This window comes from Agelaius phoeniceus, chromosome 3 (genome assembly GCF_051311805.1).
Source record: "Agelaius phoeniceus isolate bAgePho1 chromosome 3, bAgePho1.hap1, whole genome shotgun sequence".
Classification (NCBI taxonomy): Eukaryota; Metazoa; Chordata; class Aves; order Passeriformes; family Icteridae; genus Agelaius; species Agelaius phoeniceus.
Genome location: NC_135267.1, coordinates 71,247,727 through 71,265,762, shown reverse-complemented (window position 1 = coordinate 71,265,762; position 18,036 = coordinate 71,247,727). Strand labels below are relative to the sequence as shown.

General features: G+C 36.8%; 1 protein-coding gene across 3 annotated transcripts in view; it reads right to left on the bottom strand.

The window, feature by feature from the left end:
* The window catches only part of LYST (lysosomal trafficking regulator), a 77,499-nt gene that overhangs the window by 5,950 nt on the left and 53,513 nt on the right, over positions 1 to 18,036 (bottom strand). The window contains exons 31-48 of one of the 3 annotated variants that reach the window (XM_054629576.2): positions 17,170 to 17,376; positions 15,739 to 15,915; positions 15,190 to 15,266; positions 14,094 to 14,282; positions 13,223 to 13,368; positions 13,038 to 13,134; positions 12,311 to 12,372; positions 11,914 to 11,969; positions 10,753 to 10,905; positions 10,171 to 10,415; positions 9,432 to 9,498; positions 8,406 to 8,562; positions 7,873 to 8,013; positions 7,252 to 7,469; positions 5,674 to 5,904; positions 4,789 to 4,978; positions 3,759 to 3,895; positions 2,929 to 3,027 (exon numbers count right to left, since the gene is read on the bottom strand). In XM_054629576.2, coding sequence (XP_054485551.2) covers positions 2,929 to 3,027; positions 3,759 to 3,895; positions 4,789 to 4,978; positions 5,674 to 5,904; positions 7,252 to 7,469; positions 7,873 to 8,013; positions 8,406 to 8,562; positions 9,432 to 9,498; positions 10,171 to 10,415; positions 10,753 to 10,905; positions 11,914 to 11,969; positions 12,311 to 12,372; positions 13,038 to 13,134; positions 13,223 to 13,368; positions 14,094 to 14,282; positions 15,190 to 15,266; positions 15,739 to 15,915; positions 17,170 to 17,376 — 2,649 coding nt within the window. Of the gene's footprint in view, positions 1 to 2,928; positions 3,028 to 3,758; positions 3,896 to 4,788; positions 4,979 to 5,673; positions 5,905 to 7,251; positions 7,470 to 7,872; positions 8,014 to 8,405; positions 8,563 to 9,431; positions 9,499 to 10,170; positions 10,416 to 10,752; positions 10,906 to 11,913; positions 11,970 to 12,310; positions 12,373 to 13,037; positions 13,135 to 13,222; positions 13,369 to 14,093; positions 14,283 to 15,189; positions 15,267 to 15,738; positions 15,916 to 17,169; positions 17,377 to 18,036 lie in introns of those variants that run through there. The other 2 variants (XM_077175578.1, XM_077175579.1) reach the window with 2 other exon arrangements.

Sequence of the window (18,036 nt, the reverse complement as noted above, 5' to 3'; positions counted from 1 at the left end):
AAGTTGGAAAAACATGCAGGAAGTCAAGTTTAAATACAGAAATGGCTAGGTAAAAATTAAAGTAGCAAAATTTAACACCAAACAACAATTTTTATTCAAGTTATATAATTTGAAATGACTCAGACTTCCTGAAAACTGGCAAAGTTGAAGGATCTTAATCAGAATGCTAATGCTTTATTTAAGACAACTTGCTGTACAGAGATTAGAATAATCTTGGTAAAGGAAGAGAACAATTTTCTGCTGGTTTCCTCACCCATGCCAGAGCATATCACCTGCATTTTTGTATGAGGGTACAGGATGCCTACCTATAGCAGGTCTACAAAAAAAACCCTTGAAAGGTCAAACAGACAAGTACACACATGCTTAAGTCATAGGTTGTAGAAAATGTACATTTTTGCACTAAAAGAGACAATCTAATCTATGTAGTACTGCAAAAGGCAACGCACAGTCTGACAACAGAAAGACCTGCTAGTTTGCTCTTGCTATTGAGTATCTTATCCATATAAAAGACATTTAAGAAAGTACCCAGGTATTCTCAGTGACACCTCACACATAAAAATCCTTCTTTAATGCTTTCTCAGTTAAGAGAAAAGAAAATTATACCAAAATTTTCTATAACAGCAACAAACAAGACTTGTGTTTTTATGAAGAACTGATTTTGATAACCTTTTTACTGTGGTTCTCCCACTTCCTTTGAAGTGTTTCCTCTTAATCTGCATTTCAACACTTGAACCAAAAGCAGCACCCACCTTTTGCAGCTTCTCCCTATCACACTAATAGCAATGGTTTATTGATTTTTATCGTAATAATACTGTAACAAGACAAACTGGAATTCTAATACCAAGGGTATTAAGTTATATTAAGTTCTAATAAGTCATGAAATAGGTACTTCTCACTGAAATGTCTTCCCCTTCTTACTTCCCCCCCACTTTTAGGTGACAAGCCCTAAAATGGTATCTAGATATGGGAAAACGTGCATTTACATATCTATCTTTAAACAGCAGCTCTTTCTGCCTACAGGACTCAAGAGAGGAATTGAAATTCTTCCCAGTTTTACCCAAACAGGTCCTCCAAGTGTACTCTCTGTTTGCAAGACACCTCTAACAATGAGCAAGTGAAGGCTGAAATAATGTGTACAACCTGTGGCTCGGGCTCATGCAGGTGTGACTTATTGTCAGCACAGATCAGAGTCAAAGCAGTACTTCATGGGGTTTTCACCATTGTAAGGCAAGGAAAAACAGAGCACCTGGAGCACAACATGGAGCCATTTTTGAATTCTGGCAGCATGCCTTTGAGTTCCCACAGCCAATTAATAACATTATGTACTTCATGCCCATGCACTGCATTTATACAAACGTGAAACAGGGCAAAATATTCACATTTCAAGTACTGCATTATAACAAACAGTTCACTTTATTGCTGATCAGCTTACAAGATAGATACAGAGCAGATGTCAGGAAGCACATTTGCATTCCCTGCAGCCCTGACTTGGGTAACTGACTCAACCACAGGAGCTACAAAATTGACACAATGTCCCTCTGCCTGGGGCATGTAAAACTGTCAGTGCTGAGAAATTCAGCAAAGATGGTCTCAAAGAACATCATCTGTGCAGATGAACAAAAATCACTTTTTTCTAGGAAACAGAAGGAACTCAAGAACCATAACCCCACTAACTAAAGTTTCTTTTCAGCTTTGCAGAAGGCAAGTATATTCAATTTCTAGTTAAAAAAATAACTGGAATTCAAGTCTCAGTACAGGTTATTTACAAGTTCACTATTCTGGGAAGCAGTTAAGGTGCCTGACTTATGATCCAACTAAGTAAAGCTTGCAGGCTTGAAGCTCTGCTTCATTTCCTGAACTCAAAGTGCTGCTGAGCTTAGGATGTATGAGTGGCAGACCACAAGAAACTGGAAGAAAGCCAAGGGGAAAAAAATTCTAAAAATCACTTTGTTTATGTTCTTCCTAGTCTAAGCATCTGCTGTTTGCCACTACTGAAAACAGCAAACTGGGTAGGCATAGCAGACCATAGCAAGGTTCTCTCCAGCTCATGCTAATGTAGGGATTCAAGAGCATCAAGGAGTACAACACCAAATATGTTTGCCAATACCTGCGTTAAGCTACAACTAGGAAACCACTTCAGTTCAGTTGTTGCTATGGGTAATACTGCAGACACACCTAAAATGAGCTGGTAGGAAAATTGTCTACTCTTTGTTAAAACTATGGAGAATAGAAGTTACTGCTAAAGAAAGAATGGAAGATTCAGATGGAAGCTTCAAAACTCAGTCAGAATTAGATTTTTAATTTTGAGTTCAATTTATGCTATTTTTATTAGCAAACAGCATCAAGGGACTTTCTACTACTCTCAGTATTTCCACTGAAAATTAAGTAATGCAAGCTACTTTCTGCCTTCCCTACTCACAACTTTGCCCCTTGGAGAATATGACAAAATAGAGGCTTGGTGGTTAGTATATACACAGTCTGAGAATTCATTCTGGCTCTCTGTAGTTTAAGTGCCTTCTGTACTTGAATTATTGTTTGCTTTGGGGAATTGCATTCCACAGCTTCAGTTAAAGCACTGAAAGGCTCTGTCTCCCACACAGAAGTTACTCCTTAATGCAGGGAGCTTCACTGTGCCAGAGAGCTTCGGTTCCAGCCCTGTCCTGAACACAGTCAGAGCTGTACATGTTGCACACTCAGGTGATGAGGACTGACTAAAGCCTAGCTGTATGTAAACAGCAGCTTAAGAAAAACAGGCAAACAAACATGCTGAGATGTCAGAGGAGCCTTCAAAATAAATACTAAAAACACATGTAAGTTTTTAGTCATTATCCAGAATATGGCTTTTTCTCATTTTTCCTGTTAAAAAAAAGACTGTAATACTGAGTACACGAAATCCTTTATTTATGAATTATTTCCAATGTAACTTACTGTATTGCTGGTGAATCTGTTCATATATGCTGTGATGACACCAGATTTACTACCTGTGAACAGCTGACAACTGTCTGGCACCCAAGCACAACTTGTTACCTTGAAAAGACAAAACAAATCCAGGAAAAAATTAGAACAGAAAAACTATTCTAACTGCTGTTCTCATTATGCCACAGCATTTGGTCAAACCGATTCTTTATTAGTTATCCTATGAAAAGACATGTAAAACATCTAAGCTAAAGAAATCCAAGAGCTAAAATATAGCTATTCTAGGTTGTATTTGTTACTATGTCAGAAACAGAGTAAAGAGGGAGTTTTATGTAGCCTGGAATTCATAGCTAAAGAGCAGTGCAGACTAGTGCACACTTCAAGATCATCCACCAAAATCTTTTTGCAAGATCTTACCAGTCACTGGATTCTGACAGAAATTATGTAGCTTTCCCTAAAAATCTTTAAGAAAATCTTCAAATGGATCCTAAACTAGAGTGGAGTTGTTCTTCCAATATGAAGCACCTATACTTTTTTTCTGTATTGATTTTTCTTGGGACAAAGCTTAAAACTTTATTACATTCACAGCAATATTCTATAAGAAGGAAAACCTACAAAAATCAAATTAATTCAAAAGGAATCTTTATCTGGTACAGGAAAACAACAAGGAACAAGATAAAACAGTGGAGCACATTCCAAAGCAAATCAAAAAGATTAAAATGAGTTGTGACTGGATGCTCGTCTCCAGAAAAGGCTAAAGCAAGAGTACCCCACTGCCAAGTCAAGCCAGCACTTAAACTACCAATATTAAATTGAAGAGCAAGAGACTGATTTCATTTTACCTGATGGAGCTGTGAGCTCTGTATAAAATTGACTGGAGGTTCACTTTGCTTGCTTTTCAGCCGTAAGATGTTATCGGCATAGCCCCAGCTCAGGATGGCTGACCACTGAATGTCAGTGCTGTGCATGCTCCTCACGCCTGAAGGAAGGCACACAGCATTGTGTCAGGTGCACAGCAAAATGCAACCACTTACACAGTCAACAACTAAAGTCTCAGGTTCATGTTTTATCACAAATTAAATATAACAAATATATTTTATCACAAATAAAATATAACCTCCCCAAAGTTTCAAAAGAAGGTATTGTCTGCAACATATTATAAACAGTTTTCAGAGACCAAATGAACATTCCATCTTCTCCAAAGACAATTTGCAACCTGGACAAAACTTTTTTGAAGAAGAGATGCATTCTTTTGAGAACAGAGAAAAAGGGCAGACAATACCACCTAGAGAAAGAAGCGCTTGTAACTTCAAGGAGAATGTTACTTATTTTTGTTGACTAAATGTCATTTATTTTTAGAAAGCCTGCACTAGTATATGCCACCAAGAAAACAAAAGATTGTGAGAACTTGTTTGTACATTCTCAATAAGAATCCCTCCAAGAAGTTTAACTGAAAGCAGAAGATTCTTCACCTCTGCTTTTATACTGTTAACTTTTCTCATTGTCTTCCTCTAAAATCCATTTCTTAAGTTTTCCTTTCTGTTGCCACATGCATTTTTTCATCTCTTCTTCAGTTCTTGGACCCAATCTGCTGGCAAGTTCTAAAGTTAAATTCTCATGCTTCAGCCGCTCCAATGAAAAATATGAATTACAGAATGCCTCTATTGTAGTTTTGAAAATTATAAGGAAAATCCACCCTCCAGTAAATATACCACACATGTGGAAGCTGCTTATGGAATTATAAATTAATCTTTGGCAAAAGCAACTAAACTTGGGAAGTTTGCTGAAGAACAATAGTAGGATTAGATTTAATTTTTTTATGGCTCATTTCACATATATTGAGCATGTAGAGAATAAAGCACAAATTCATACCTTGCTCCTTGCTATATATCATCAAAAGGCAGAACTTGCTGGACAAGCCACAGATAGCCTTAGTTGGTAAAGCTTGAAGAGAGCCAAACCTTTCTCCATGTGGTTGGCTAAAGCAGACAACAGGGTCTGGAGCACTTGGGGAACCAACATATTCTCCCCACTTCAAGCCCTTTATCCACGGTAATGGACTCTAAAACAAGCACAGACAAGGTTCAAATTATAGAACTTTCAGAAAAACAATTTCATTAGTAATGTAGAATGATTCATGTCAGTTTCCTGTAAGCAATCACATGGTAAGGACAGCTGAAGTCTTTACTCTAAAACCACTAGAGAGAAGTTCAAAGCACTTTAGTACCATCAGTTAAACTGTTGACTTTAAGGTAGTTCTACTGCTTCTTTAAAGGCATAGGCTGCAAGCTTCTAGTTCAGGTAGTTTAGTGAAAAATACAGATCTCTAAATCCAAGGATACAGTTTCTGACTGGACTTCAGGGAAAAAAAGTGCTTGAAGTGAAGAAAGTTTAATTGTCCTACAGGCGGTAAAAAAGCTGAGGATGGAATGGAAGAAAGCACAGTATGTGTTTGCTGGCTATAGGTCTGCACACAGATTCCACAATTCATCATGGAAACTATAAAACTGGTTAACTGAAATGCTTTCCAACACCTATTTCCCAAAACCAAGACAAACTCAGATCTTAGTTTACACAAAATATCACCAAAGCATGAAAGTAATTTTCACTATCACTTCCTAATTTTATGTATCTTCTTTACAGTACAATATAGCAAGTAGCACTTTTAGGAAGAAAATTCTAAACCAAGGGTACAGGGTACAACAATTACAGCACATGGATATTAATTAAACCATCTTGCAATTGAAAATTACATACTGGGTAAATGATTTCTTTAGTGTGTTCTCTGGTTTCTCTGAAAGCAAACTGCACTAGTAATCCCATGGCAGCAGGAAGTTCTCCTTCCATGATAAGCCTGGATCCAGGTCTACTAACATGTGCTGTATGAAACAGCTGGCGGGGTGTTTGTCCATATGTTTTTATCATTGTTTCAAGGGCTCTTCTCTGAACAGGATCTTCAACAGCAGAAACATCCATCCCAAAATAGGTCTATAGGCAAAAAAGAAAGGAGAGGGGCAAGAATAAGCTCATCGGGTTTGTCTTTGGGAAAGATTTTGCAATACATACACACAAATGCAGAGGCAGACTCTTCAGCTGTTTGCTTAAGGTGTGGACCAGAAGAGATCCCACAATGACTGTGCTGACTTAAGAGCCACTGAGAGCATAACCTTGTCACCTCCTCTTTATTGGAATAAACTACCACTTTAAGGATACTCATGTGAGCTGCTCCTTCATCTGTCCCATGACTAATTTCTGTTGAAGGTTTTTTTTTTGAGACCTTTACCAATCTGTGCAAAACTGGAAGGGTTGCTGATGATAAACAAAAGAATTAGAAAGAGCTGGAGAAGTTTATTTTCTTTACCATTTTTTAATGAGCATATTAAAGCTCTCTTTTGGGGTAGGGAAGGAGAAAGAAACCTCACACTTCAAGAGAGTGCAAATTATTTCCTTCTATTTGTCTTTTTCCAGCCTCTCCAACTGTGCATCACACACTTTTTCTCAGTCACAAAGGTCTTGACTTTTCACTTTAAAAAATAATGAATATACAAACTTAATATTTGAAGCTCACGGTACTAACAAGATCAATACTGAAGCCCAAAAAGAGTAAAAGAAAGGAAAGTATTTGGATGGCTACTTGACAAAGGCATCATTGCCACACACTACCATTTTATTAGCTTTTCCAGTCACAGAACAAACACTAAAACCAGGAAGCATTTGAATGCATTTACAACCAGAACTACCTGCTGAGCAAACTTTGTGATAGTAAGGATTGAAGCTAAGAATGCAATTCAAGATATCCATGTTGCAATTATGCAGTAAAACTCTGCAAGTCCTAACATTAAATGAAGACTTATTTGAAATTAAATTTACTGTAGAGAAAAGTGCTCATTAGAGGGACAGAACACAGGACGTGTATGAAGGAAAACACCATGAGCTCAGGACACACAGAACTATTTCAATCCTATCAAAAGCTGCAGCAGCACCTGCCTAAATTAAAAGCTTTTGAATTAGGCAGAAGCAGATATACACAGTTACAGCAATCAATACTGCAAGCCACTGCAAACAATTATGCACAAGGTCTAAGCCCCAGATCTGATCATGCCCCACACCTAGCCCAAGGCAAGAAAGAGGAACAAAAATTCACTAAGTATCACAATAGATCACTGGGATCTTACAGTTCAATGCTGAAATTGTAAAGCCTTTTCTTATTCTTCAACACTCCATGAGCAAGGGATCTTGTTTCATGCTTGATGTTGTCCAAGCCAGTCAAACCAAACTTTGCCCCATTAAGTTACTAAGGACAATGAACAAACATGCTGCTTAACAAATACTTACTGCAGGATGAAAGACATTAATAGCCTGAACAGAGGCCTTGCCTTTTTGCTTATAACCAAACACCAAGTCAATCCAGTGACAGATTGTCTGGGAAACATGATCAGACTCCAAGGCCTGACGATGAATCAAGATGAACAGACGAGGATCGTTACGGGCCCAGGGTGGAAGATTGACGTGGTTAACTCTGTCACCATTTTGACGCACTCCAAAATCAAAGCCTAAAAACAGGGGAGTGAATATTCCAACATTTTAGTTCACAGTAACTTCAAAAAGGTCTGTAGGGTTCTACAGACCTCAATGATTAAGCATGGTGATTAACAATCAACAAAGCAGCATCATTAACAAGTCTCTCCAAAACATATTCAGCTGTACATATGCATTTGAATGGAAAAATGAGAAAACAGCAAACTCTTTTGCCCTGCTGACAAAATTAGGGAAAAACTCATCTTAACTCCTACATAACAGCTTTTTTAGCATACCCCACAAATTTGTGCCAGATTTCTCCCATACATCAACTACTTAGCATATTCAGGCAAGGCATATAAATGTTCTCAGTTTCAACCCATTAGCTCAATCATACAACTCTTTTGGGTATATAGTTCTGTTGTCCTTTTAGTATACCTTCTCTGTTAACTAGAAAGTCGGGAAGGTAGAAAAATTCTGGTATAAGCTCCTTTACGTCAGTCATTGATTCATACGAAGAGAGGCGCCAGGTTGTATTGGTAGAGTGAAAAGTTCTGTCTGGGATGTCAAAACTTTGATCTGTAAAGAAATCCAAACTCAGTAGTTACATTGATGATGGACTAACAGCTGCATATCTGCAACTTCACGCTGTTAACTGCTCTCTAGTCAGCTGAGAACATTTAGAATTCTCTTATCTCAATTGCTATGTGTTACACATCGACTGCAAGTCAAATAGAGGTCAGCTTTTTATGCTACAGAAACTAAGGTATAAACATCAGATGACCAGATTTATGGTCTAGCTTGATAATTTCAATAATAGATCTACTGTTAAAGCATACCAGATTAAATTTTACCAGGCTTAGCTATCTGGAATTGGAAAACCTATGCTAAATAGGGTAACATATAGCATTCCTGAGTTATTGGAAAAAGGCCCAGATGTAAAAGGCAAGTAAAAGCAAATGCAACCTTACCTTGATAAGCTAAAAACATTTTAGTGAAAGGTGGCAGCCTAACCAGGAAATGAAGTACAGTTCCACTGTTAGAATAATGAGATCCATAGTGATATGGTTGTACAGGGGGCATTGGATCATCCTCTCGTGCTCCTTTACGGTACTCTTCTTCTAAATACTAGAAACACAGGAGAGAATTAAAAAGAAAATCACAAACCTTCTCCTTAGATGCATTCCAACAAAAAAAATAAATGCTTGCCTAAATTGTTTAGGAATAAACACTCCAACTTTTCAGAAACATACATTCAAAAGCAATCTGGAATCAAATACACTTAAGTGTCTAAAGACACACAATCACTTTTACAATCCAGTTAGGTATTGAAGTCTTCAGCCAATTTAAATTACCTACTTTCCATTATTTATTACTTTTGCTTTTCCCCACTCCCCTGTCTTGTTTTCTAACACAGCAGTCCCATAGAAAACACAGTATTTGCAAATAATATAGTAGACCATGGTGACACAGCCAAGTTTCAAAGTCCAGATGCTGATGCTTTAATTCCCCAGTACGCTGCTATTTCCTACAGCCTTTAAAACATTTTAAGGAGAAAAAAACTAAAAAGCACCTACTATTTTCATAGTAGGGCATGTTAAAATAAAGTACTTGAGTAAAAACAGCCCTTCTGTTATCAAATTCCACCAAAGTAATGTCAACTAAACAGCAGTAAATTATCTTCCTGATCTTTAGGGATCTTTAAATATATACAACTATTCCCATCTAAGGTGGTATCCATTTAAATTCCTCAACAGTATCACATGGATGGGCTAAAGTGATTTGACATTTCAGGAAAAAACACAAGTTCCAAGCATGTTATAAAACAATTCCTAAGAAATGTTTCCTGGAAAATACACTGGAAGTAAGAGCTCTGTAGCCACGAAATACTGTATTTGTGGTTTCTTCTTCCCCAACAGATATATGTTATAAAAACTAAAGCCACAGTGTCATTTATACATGGGACAAAGGCAAGAAGAGAAAGCTATCTAAATTACCTTGTAAGTATCCACATAACGATCCTCTTTTTCTTTAGACTGCACAGCTATTGGTTTGACCAGATTCCTGCAACAAAAGCAGTACTGATATGTTGTAATTTTTATTACAATATTGATTCACATCATTAAGAATAACACTCATATAATGAAAAGGCCAAGGAAAATGTAGCATTTTTCAAGAAAGTTCAGAAAATAAAAAAACAACTTTTAGTTAGTGCTAAAGGCAGACTCAGATCCACAGCACACTAACAGGCAAGCAAATGCCAAGCACCTCAGTCAAATCAGAGACATCCTATAAAGGCAAAGACAGTGCACACAAATGTTAAATTAGCACAACAGAAATTTATTAGGGTGGGACAATTCACTCAGATCCATCCAGATGAAGATTTTGTGACTGGCTAAGTAATTTTCGATATTATTTTCTTTTCCAGGCTAATTGGCCTGGAAGTCTGTAATCATATGAATTTAAACATACAGCTTCTATTTAATTCTGTGAATTATACACAGCCTATTAAGACAGTCTAATACACTGCATTTGAATCTACACACCTGTTTTATTTAAATGTCCCAGGCAAAGCAGCCATTTACTATAAAAACCCAAGTTATTAGAGATGAGGCTTGTCCCTAAATAGTTCCATTTGTGGGTGTGTGTGCAGTTTAGTACAACAAAGTTAAAAAGCTATATAAGGAACATCAGTTCAAGTATTTGAAAAAAAGAGTTTCAAGCATTTCATATTACCTATATACCGAGGGATCATTTAGGTCCAGCGTTTCATTGGTGTAGTCAGAAAGTATAAAAGGAAATACTGGATATTGCATGAGATCATTGAAGGAACGACCTGCGTGTTTGTTTAAATGAGTCAGATATTCAAAGTTAGTAATCTGTCCTGTGCACCACAGGTGGGTCAAAGCAGTAATGTTTCCATATTCCAAAAGGTTAGGCAAATTGTTAGTCAAGATGTTGTGGTACACATCATCACGGACCTAGAAGAAAACACCATAGATTTAATCATACAATTTAGAAGTTTAAAACTACCAAGAGTAAGTTTCTCTCATTTTGTATATTTCCAGATATCTGCTGTAATCGAATAATGCCTAGTATCACTAAGATTCTTTAATGTCTTACTATATCAGAGATGTGTCTTACAACATGCCTATGATCATCCAGAAGCCTAGCTGAGCCAAGTTCTTTCAAAGGTATTAATCAGAATTTAATTAGTCCATGCAACAGGTGTCCTTAAAAACCTAATGCATGAATATAAATGTTATAAAGACACAGCAAAATGCTTTGGTGTATTACTCTGCATTGGTGCCACAGTACCTTTGTATTATCGAAAGCCAAGAGTAAAGTTCTGCCATTTGTTAAGAAGATTTCCACAGCATTGTCTCTTAACTGCCACCAGCGCTTATGAACTTCCTTAATTTCCTCATAGGTCCAAGAAAATGATGCTGGTTCAGTTTCTCCATGAAAACTCTGTAGGATTTGCAATTTGGAAATTAATTTTAAATGGTGGATTTTCCAAACAAGAAACCCTTCAATGCAGCCAGCTTATAACAATACAGCATATCCTAAGGCAAACTTTAATTTTAATACAATGCTTTAATAAGTTGTTGTGATTTTCTTTAGCTGCTTTCCCCATCATCTACTCTCCTCAACAAAGTAGGTAGAACAGGACACATGCTCCTGAGCTGGTCCAGTTCCCTACCCAGAAATAGCAAGCACTGCCGCATTTTCAATGGCTCTTAAGCTAAAAATATTGGAAAGCTAATCAGAGCAAGCAAAGCTTTGTTTTGAATCCCAGCTCTGACAGTCCTGTGAAGGACAAAGCAGCTGGTAGCATCCTAAACCACAGGAACTGTCTGTTCAGTAGATGCAAGGAAGAGCTCCATAAAATCAGTTTAAAGCTTTCAGTCATATCTTAATTATCTTTACATGTTTGTTGGGTATATAAACAATTTAGACATTAGTCTTTGTGTATCAGAAGGATTAGCTCAGTTCCCACTTCTTCATGAAACAATCCTCTTGTATAGGAAAAGGGAGGAGCTAGAACATCACATATAATGTAAAATTCAAGAATGAGATGCTGTGGAGCACAGCACAATTCATACACCTGTGACTTTCTGCACTTCAGTGTCCCAGTTTCCACTAAGGCAAGTTCTCAGGCACAGATCAAAGCATATTCCATGCACTTTGCTGATGAACAAAGATCAAAGCAATGCACTGCAATGTGCAGAAGCCTCTCACATCACCTGTTCCTCATTCCCTCCCAGTCCCATGCCCACATCTTTCCTGTTTTCTTCTATCACCACCAATTCCATAGCCAGGGTCAACAGAAGCAACACAAACCAAACTAATCAGTTTGGCTAGCTTTGTCCAGAGATCTCTAACTCTAGCACTACTGCCACAAATTGCTGAAGAAGAAAGTTACTCATGGCCATAATTTGGAAAAATTAAAGCTGGACAATATATTCTAACACTTACCGAATTTTCAATTGTGTCTGAAGCATTGTCTTCAACAAAATACATGCCACATTTTCCTACAGCAAGAAACAGTTATGAAAAGGTACATGATAACAGTAGTAATGAGCTAAGATTGCTAAGAATAGTACCTGACAGTACTTGACAGAAATAGAATTTATGATTCCACATCTTTTAGCAAGTGGTCTGCAGATCTTAAAACTTACTGGCAGTTCAAACAGCACTCATGAAAACAGCAGAGAAAGCAAAATTGATCTATAAAGTATGCAATCCACAAAGTCAGGAAACATATCAATTACTTATTAAAATTAGCCAGGTTAATATATATAGCAGACTCTTACTGTATTTATACAGTAAATACACCAAAAATGTATTTATAAAGAATGAAAATTCTACTTACCTAGCAACAGTTCACCAGCAGTCTCTCTAGAAGGTGCTACACTTATACATCTTCGATTAACTCTGAAATATTTCAAAGTGGAAATGCTTATGGATCATGGAAATGCCTATCCTTATGGATTTATGTACCTTTTAGCTGACCTAAAACCAACCTAAACCAAACAGCCTCCAAAGTTCAAGGTTTCTCCAAGCTGTAGCTGAAGAAAAACTGTCCAAGAGCATGACTAATGGTTCATATCCCAAAGAGGGAAAGAAACAGAACCTCAACTTTCTAGACTTGCTTATGAGTGTATTTCTACTTATTTCTTTGCATGTTCTCAGCTATTTTACGCTGTATTAGTGCCTGTAACAGGTGGCAAATTGATATAACTGCAGAGCTGAGTAATGCAGTGATAAAAGCAGAGAGGATGGAAAGACAATTTGCTTTTGAACTCTGATGGAAAGACCTACCAGATCTTAGATATCTAGGACAGACAGTGCTACTAAGCAAAAATAAGAGATCTCATCAGGTTATCCCACAGGTCCTATCCACAGCACACCAGATGGTATTTGGTAGCTGTTATCTTTTGCTTTTGAGTGAAGCAAAATGCCTAGTATTTTTGACACTGGTCTCATTTCCCACTTGCTTTTTTAAAAAATGTTTTTAAGACAAAATATGTTTTTTAGACAGCTGTTTCATTTGACTGGGAAAAGACAGGAAAGAGAAGCATGTGTTATCCAAAACAAACCTTATATGTTCACTTGCAGCTTTGTCCTTTACAGTAGAGGAGTGAGAAGAATGTGTTTTGTCTTCAAATAAGTAAGACAATGGAGTTTTTATCACACCTATAAAGACATCACAAATAATAGGGCAGTAACAGTCATTACAAATCAGATCTTAGGCTACATTAAACACTGAAGATTTTTTAATTACCTTCCTGTTTTTGCCTGTCTGGGAGAAGGTATTTGTTTGGAATAGTTAGGTAGCACCTCTGCAAGCGGCGCCTCTCTCTGTTGGGGCCCTCTGTTGGATCCAGTTGCCAAGAAGTTGGGTAATAGACTGGGTCATACCAGAGTGCTCTGACAAAAAAAAAATAAATTAGGAGCTTGGCAGCAGAGGCAGTATATGTGCTTGTAAATTCTGCTCTTTAACAAGTAGACAGAAGTTGCACAGAAGTACACTGGGCAATCATTTCTGAAAAAGTATTAAAAGACTGAATTCTCTAGTTTATTTTCATGAGCTATTTCACTGAATTACTTTTCACAAGCTGCTACTGTAAGACTGTTCTTGAAATTACTCACTCTAATGAAAACAGCAATACAATGCATCCAAAACTATTTTGAAAACTCTGCTGCTGCAAACATGAGATAATACCAGTTCTGCAGTGGTGAAGATACCCTAGTTTGGTTTCTTATCAACATTAACATCCTTTGTTCTACACTATTTAGTGAACAGAGTATCTAGATGCTAATGTGAGTAACATTACACCAAAAATGTGTTTTTACTCCATCTATGTTGTGCAAGATATGAAAATTTTAGGACACACTTCATTGTATTAGGCACAGCAAAATGTATATACTGATAAAACCTGTCTAAATGGGATAGAAATATTACTTGGCTACTGACCCTAAAAGATAGGGTAAAAAAATAAGTCAAGTCTTTCACAAGTCTAACTATCAGATGGTTAGCAAAAGTAATTCTAATTTTAGTATAATCTCCATTTCATACGCCTCTGATTAGAATGAGAAGCACATGTCAGGGCATCAAGTCTCTCTCACTTTTCCCCCGAGATGAGAAAACTCACCGATCGTGCGTAAGCTGCTGAACAAGTTCCTGCCAATGTCTGCTGGCACTCAGCTCTGCCTTATACATCCCCCTGATGTGCTGGATTACTTTCTTCCTTTCCATTCCTTGTGACAGTGACACAGCTTGTGTGATGTCTCCAGCTATTTTAGAAATGTCTTTAGACTTGGTATCTAGACGCTGAAAGAGACTGAGGAGAAGAGTTGTGTTTTAAAATGAGAAATAAACACACTGAAAAGGGAAAGACCAAAACCCCTCATAAAATACAATCAGTTTGGCAGTAGATATGTAGAGTTCTTGTTACAGCAGATGCAGAATAACTTAGCCTACATAATAAGATTCATGAATACAGTCTGCTTCTTAGCCATCAAAAAACCTATTACTTTTGGCCAAAGACAAGCCAGTCAGAAGATCAATGGCTATGTGTTAACGTGCTTGACTAATTAATGTATACTCATTACAATAAAAATCTGGGGTAAGGACATTAGTTTACCGCTGATTAAATCTCCTAAATCATTCAACATAACAAAGTCTTAATACTTGTCTGCATGAACTTGACTAAGCTCACCTTTACAGCTAATGCACTTGCCTACTTTAAAGCACATTGTATGTATGTCTTAAATCTGATTTCATAGCAAAGCCTGAAATTAAATAAATGGAAAACTCAATCTAACATGATGTACTGAAATTTACAATTATGTCAAGGAGCAGTAGTCTACAGAGTGCACAGAAATATTCAAATTGTATACTGAATACAGTATTTCATTTGTTGAAAATCAGGGTTAGTTGCAGGGACATTTAATTGCACAGACCACAGCAACAGGAGAGGTGATTATGGCAATAGTCATAAAATTAAGGGTGAAATGGCAAATGTGCAAAAAACTAAATCAGTATTGAGGTTCACAAAATGCCATTTATTATACAACCTACCAAAATGCATATGCCTTTAATATAGTAGCATACTTAAAAGCCTGAAAGCTAGTGATGCTGGTAATTTGAAATAAACCTCATCCACAATAACATAGGCAACTTTGCAATGGGAAGTGCTGAACAGGGAACATTTCTTAAAGTTCTTGCAGCCCCTCTAAGGTACTTACTTCTGCCGATTATTAGCCATTGTTTTCTCCCAAGCAGCTTTGTTTACACCTTCTTCCATCTCATATTTCTTCTGATCCTGAATGGAAGTTTAACACATTATTTTCTTTTCTCAGATGGACAAAATAAGGAAGGGAAGGCTAAAGGGTACGCCAGTTTTAAAAAGGAAGAGCGACAGCACTGTTCAACTGATATCTTCACAGCATTTAAAGCCAGCAAGGCTTCATTTCAGTTACTGCCATTTTATTATATTTATATATAACTCTTCTCTTCACAAGAAATCAAAAATTATTTTCTTGAAAATAAGAGATACTACTAACTTATTATGAACTCTCATTTTCCTCTGGATTAAATCTGTTTAACCAAGAAGCTTGTGAGCTTGCTGTGAAGAGTTGAGAGTATGTGACAGAAATATTGAGAACCCAAATAGAATTCCAAAAGCATAAGCCACCCACCAAAGAACACCACAATCTGCAGTTAAACTCTGATCCTATATAAGACAACTGTCTCAAATACACCCAGTTTTTAAAGCAAAGTTTTTATTCACAAACCTCTTTCAAAGCTTTTATTAAATCTGGTTTTGGTCGTGGGCTCAGGGGAATGCATTTATAGCCACAACTTTTCAGCATATTCATTAAGTCTCCTGCTGCTCTTTGTTGTTCTTTGGTCATTCCATCTCTGTGATTGTGCATTAATTCATACAAATAGAGCACTAATTTAGGCCCATGCTAGAAGGAAAAGAGGAAATTTTATTGTCATGCTCATTTCCACAACACTGAGCAATATTTTTCCCTCCACTTTTATTCCCTTTTCTAGTCAGACTGTGCAGATTTCTTCTAATTATTCACTAATTTAAAGAAAAAGACAGCTTTAATGGTTAAAGATAAACTTTTATAAAACTAGAAAAACATGCTGAATTTTATCCTCACATAGTAAAATTTGCCCCAGCATCTTGTGACTTTTCAAATGGCTTGCAAGAAAACTGTTTCTTTCCCCAGTGCTCAGCTCCTGCAGCCTTATACTTCAGGAAATACGTGCCAGAGACTTCTAATTTTGCATGCCAAGAACAGTACAGCTCATTTGATTAATCAAATTAGATATGACAGATAATGAAGTTAAGCAGACATAAGTCATAAATGCACTCAACATGACGCTCCACACAGAAGCCACTGCTAGTGCATCAGCTCTTTTCTACCTGATAAAACTTATTTATTTGAATAATGTATACATGATCAGAAATATGTGAGTGCCATAAACTAATCCAATAAATACTTTCTCTCCTTAGTATACAGTGACTCAAACTGAGGCATGTCTTTTATTTCATTCTTTCAGTTCCTGAAGATCTCCAACTGCAATATTTCTTCCTGATTTCTCCTTGTGACTCAAAGAAATGACAGCTTTCAAGCTTGCACTAACATAGCACCATTAGAAGCTTTCCTCTGACAAACTCAGAAAAGCAGGGAGAGCCTATTCAGCTTTTTAACTTAAGAACATGAAATACATAATCCCACTTGAAGATCTAATAAAGCCCAAGCAAGAAAAGAGAGAGTACTGCTTTGGTTGAGAATTGACTGCTTCTTAAAATCTAGTTGAAATCAATTCTTACAAGCTTCAGAAAGTCTGCAGTAAAGAGTTTCAAAGCAAGGATAATTCCTTCCTTAATTTGCTTTTTTAGGGCATTCCTAACTTCCTGAGTAAAATCCTTCATGTTAAAATTAGTATCACCTTTTGTCTCTGCACAGCACAGGGGATATGTTTGATGCAGAACAGCACCAACATACCCAGACTTAATTTTATCTGTCCTCAGGATAGTACAGCAATTGCATAGGTACACCAGGTGTTTTGTATGACAATTGTCAGTCACTAAACATTGCACAAGTATCAGTGAACAACTTGCCATATACAGTTCTAAATAATCATACAATCTAGTCAAAAATTGAATATAGGTTTTAGAAACTTCTCTCAAAAACTCTTGAGCTTACTTGCAAAGTTGAGCTGAGACAGTCTCGCAAAATCTCTTGCTGGTTTACTTCGTGTGCCATCTCCAAAGCCTGCTTCCTCTCCTGCAGGGGACTTACAGGAGACAAGCTATGCACAAGAAGCCTCCCAAGCTGCGTACGGAATGTGTCCTTACATAACAAAAGGATTCTGTTCCACTGCTGTTTTGGAGTGCTCATTCTGCTGGTGCCCTAAGTAATGGGGACAATTTTTTAATATTACAGGCTTAGGACCTTCTTCTATCAATTTTTTCAGATTATTATGATCAAAATGCAAGACAAAATTTCATCTACCAAAAGAAGTGTTTTGGTTTTCTATAGTGATTATTATTATGGGTTAAAAAGCATTCTACTAAAACAATCCAGAAAGTGAAAATTGTGATGTAGAGAATTTAAAAACCAGAGGGTTTCTTTATTGCTCATTTTAATCAACAGCCCTTTTACATTAATCACCAGTTTTCTGAATGGATTACCTCAAAAGATTAGAAAACCAGTATTAGAAGGAGGTGTGTTTTCACAAGAAAGAACTTGCCATCTTTGAAAAGTAGTACAAATATGGCACAATGGAAAGATAATACACCTATCAAATGTAATTTTTCTGAGCTAGAAAGAAAATTAGGTAGAACTGCTTTCACCAAGATGACCTAAGGAAGAGTAATAACACACTTTATATTATCCAAGCAAAAACTGATTGCCTTGGAAATCCTGACAAGCTAACACCTGTATGTTAGAAGATTTTCACCACTTTATTAAGAATTGAAAAAAGAGAAAGCTCTCCTTCCCAATTCTAAAATATACTATAAACATATTGCTCAAAAAATCCCTACCACCTGTGGATGCACAGAAGATATG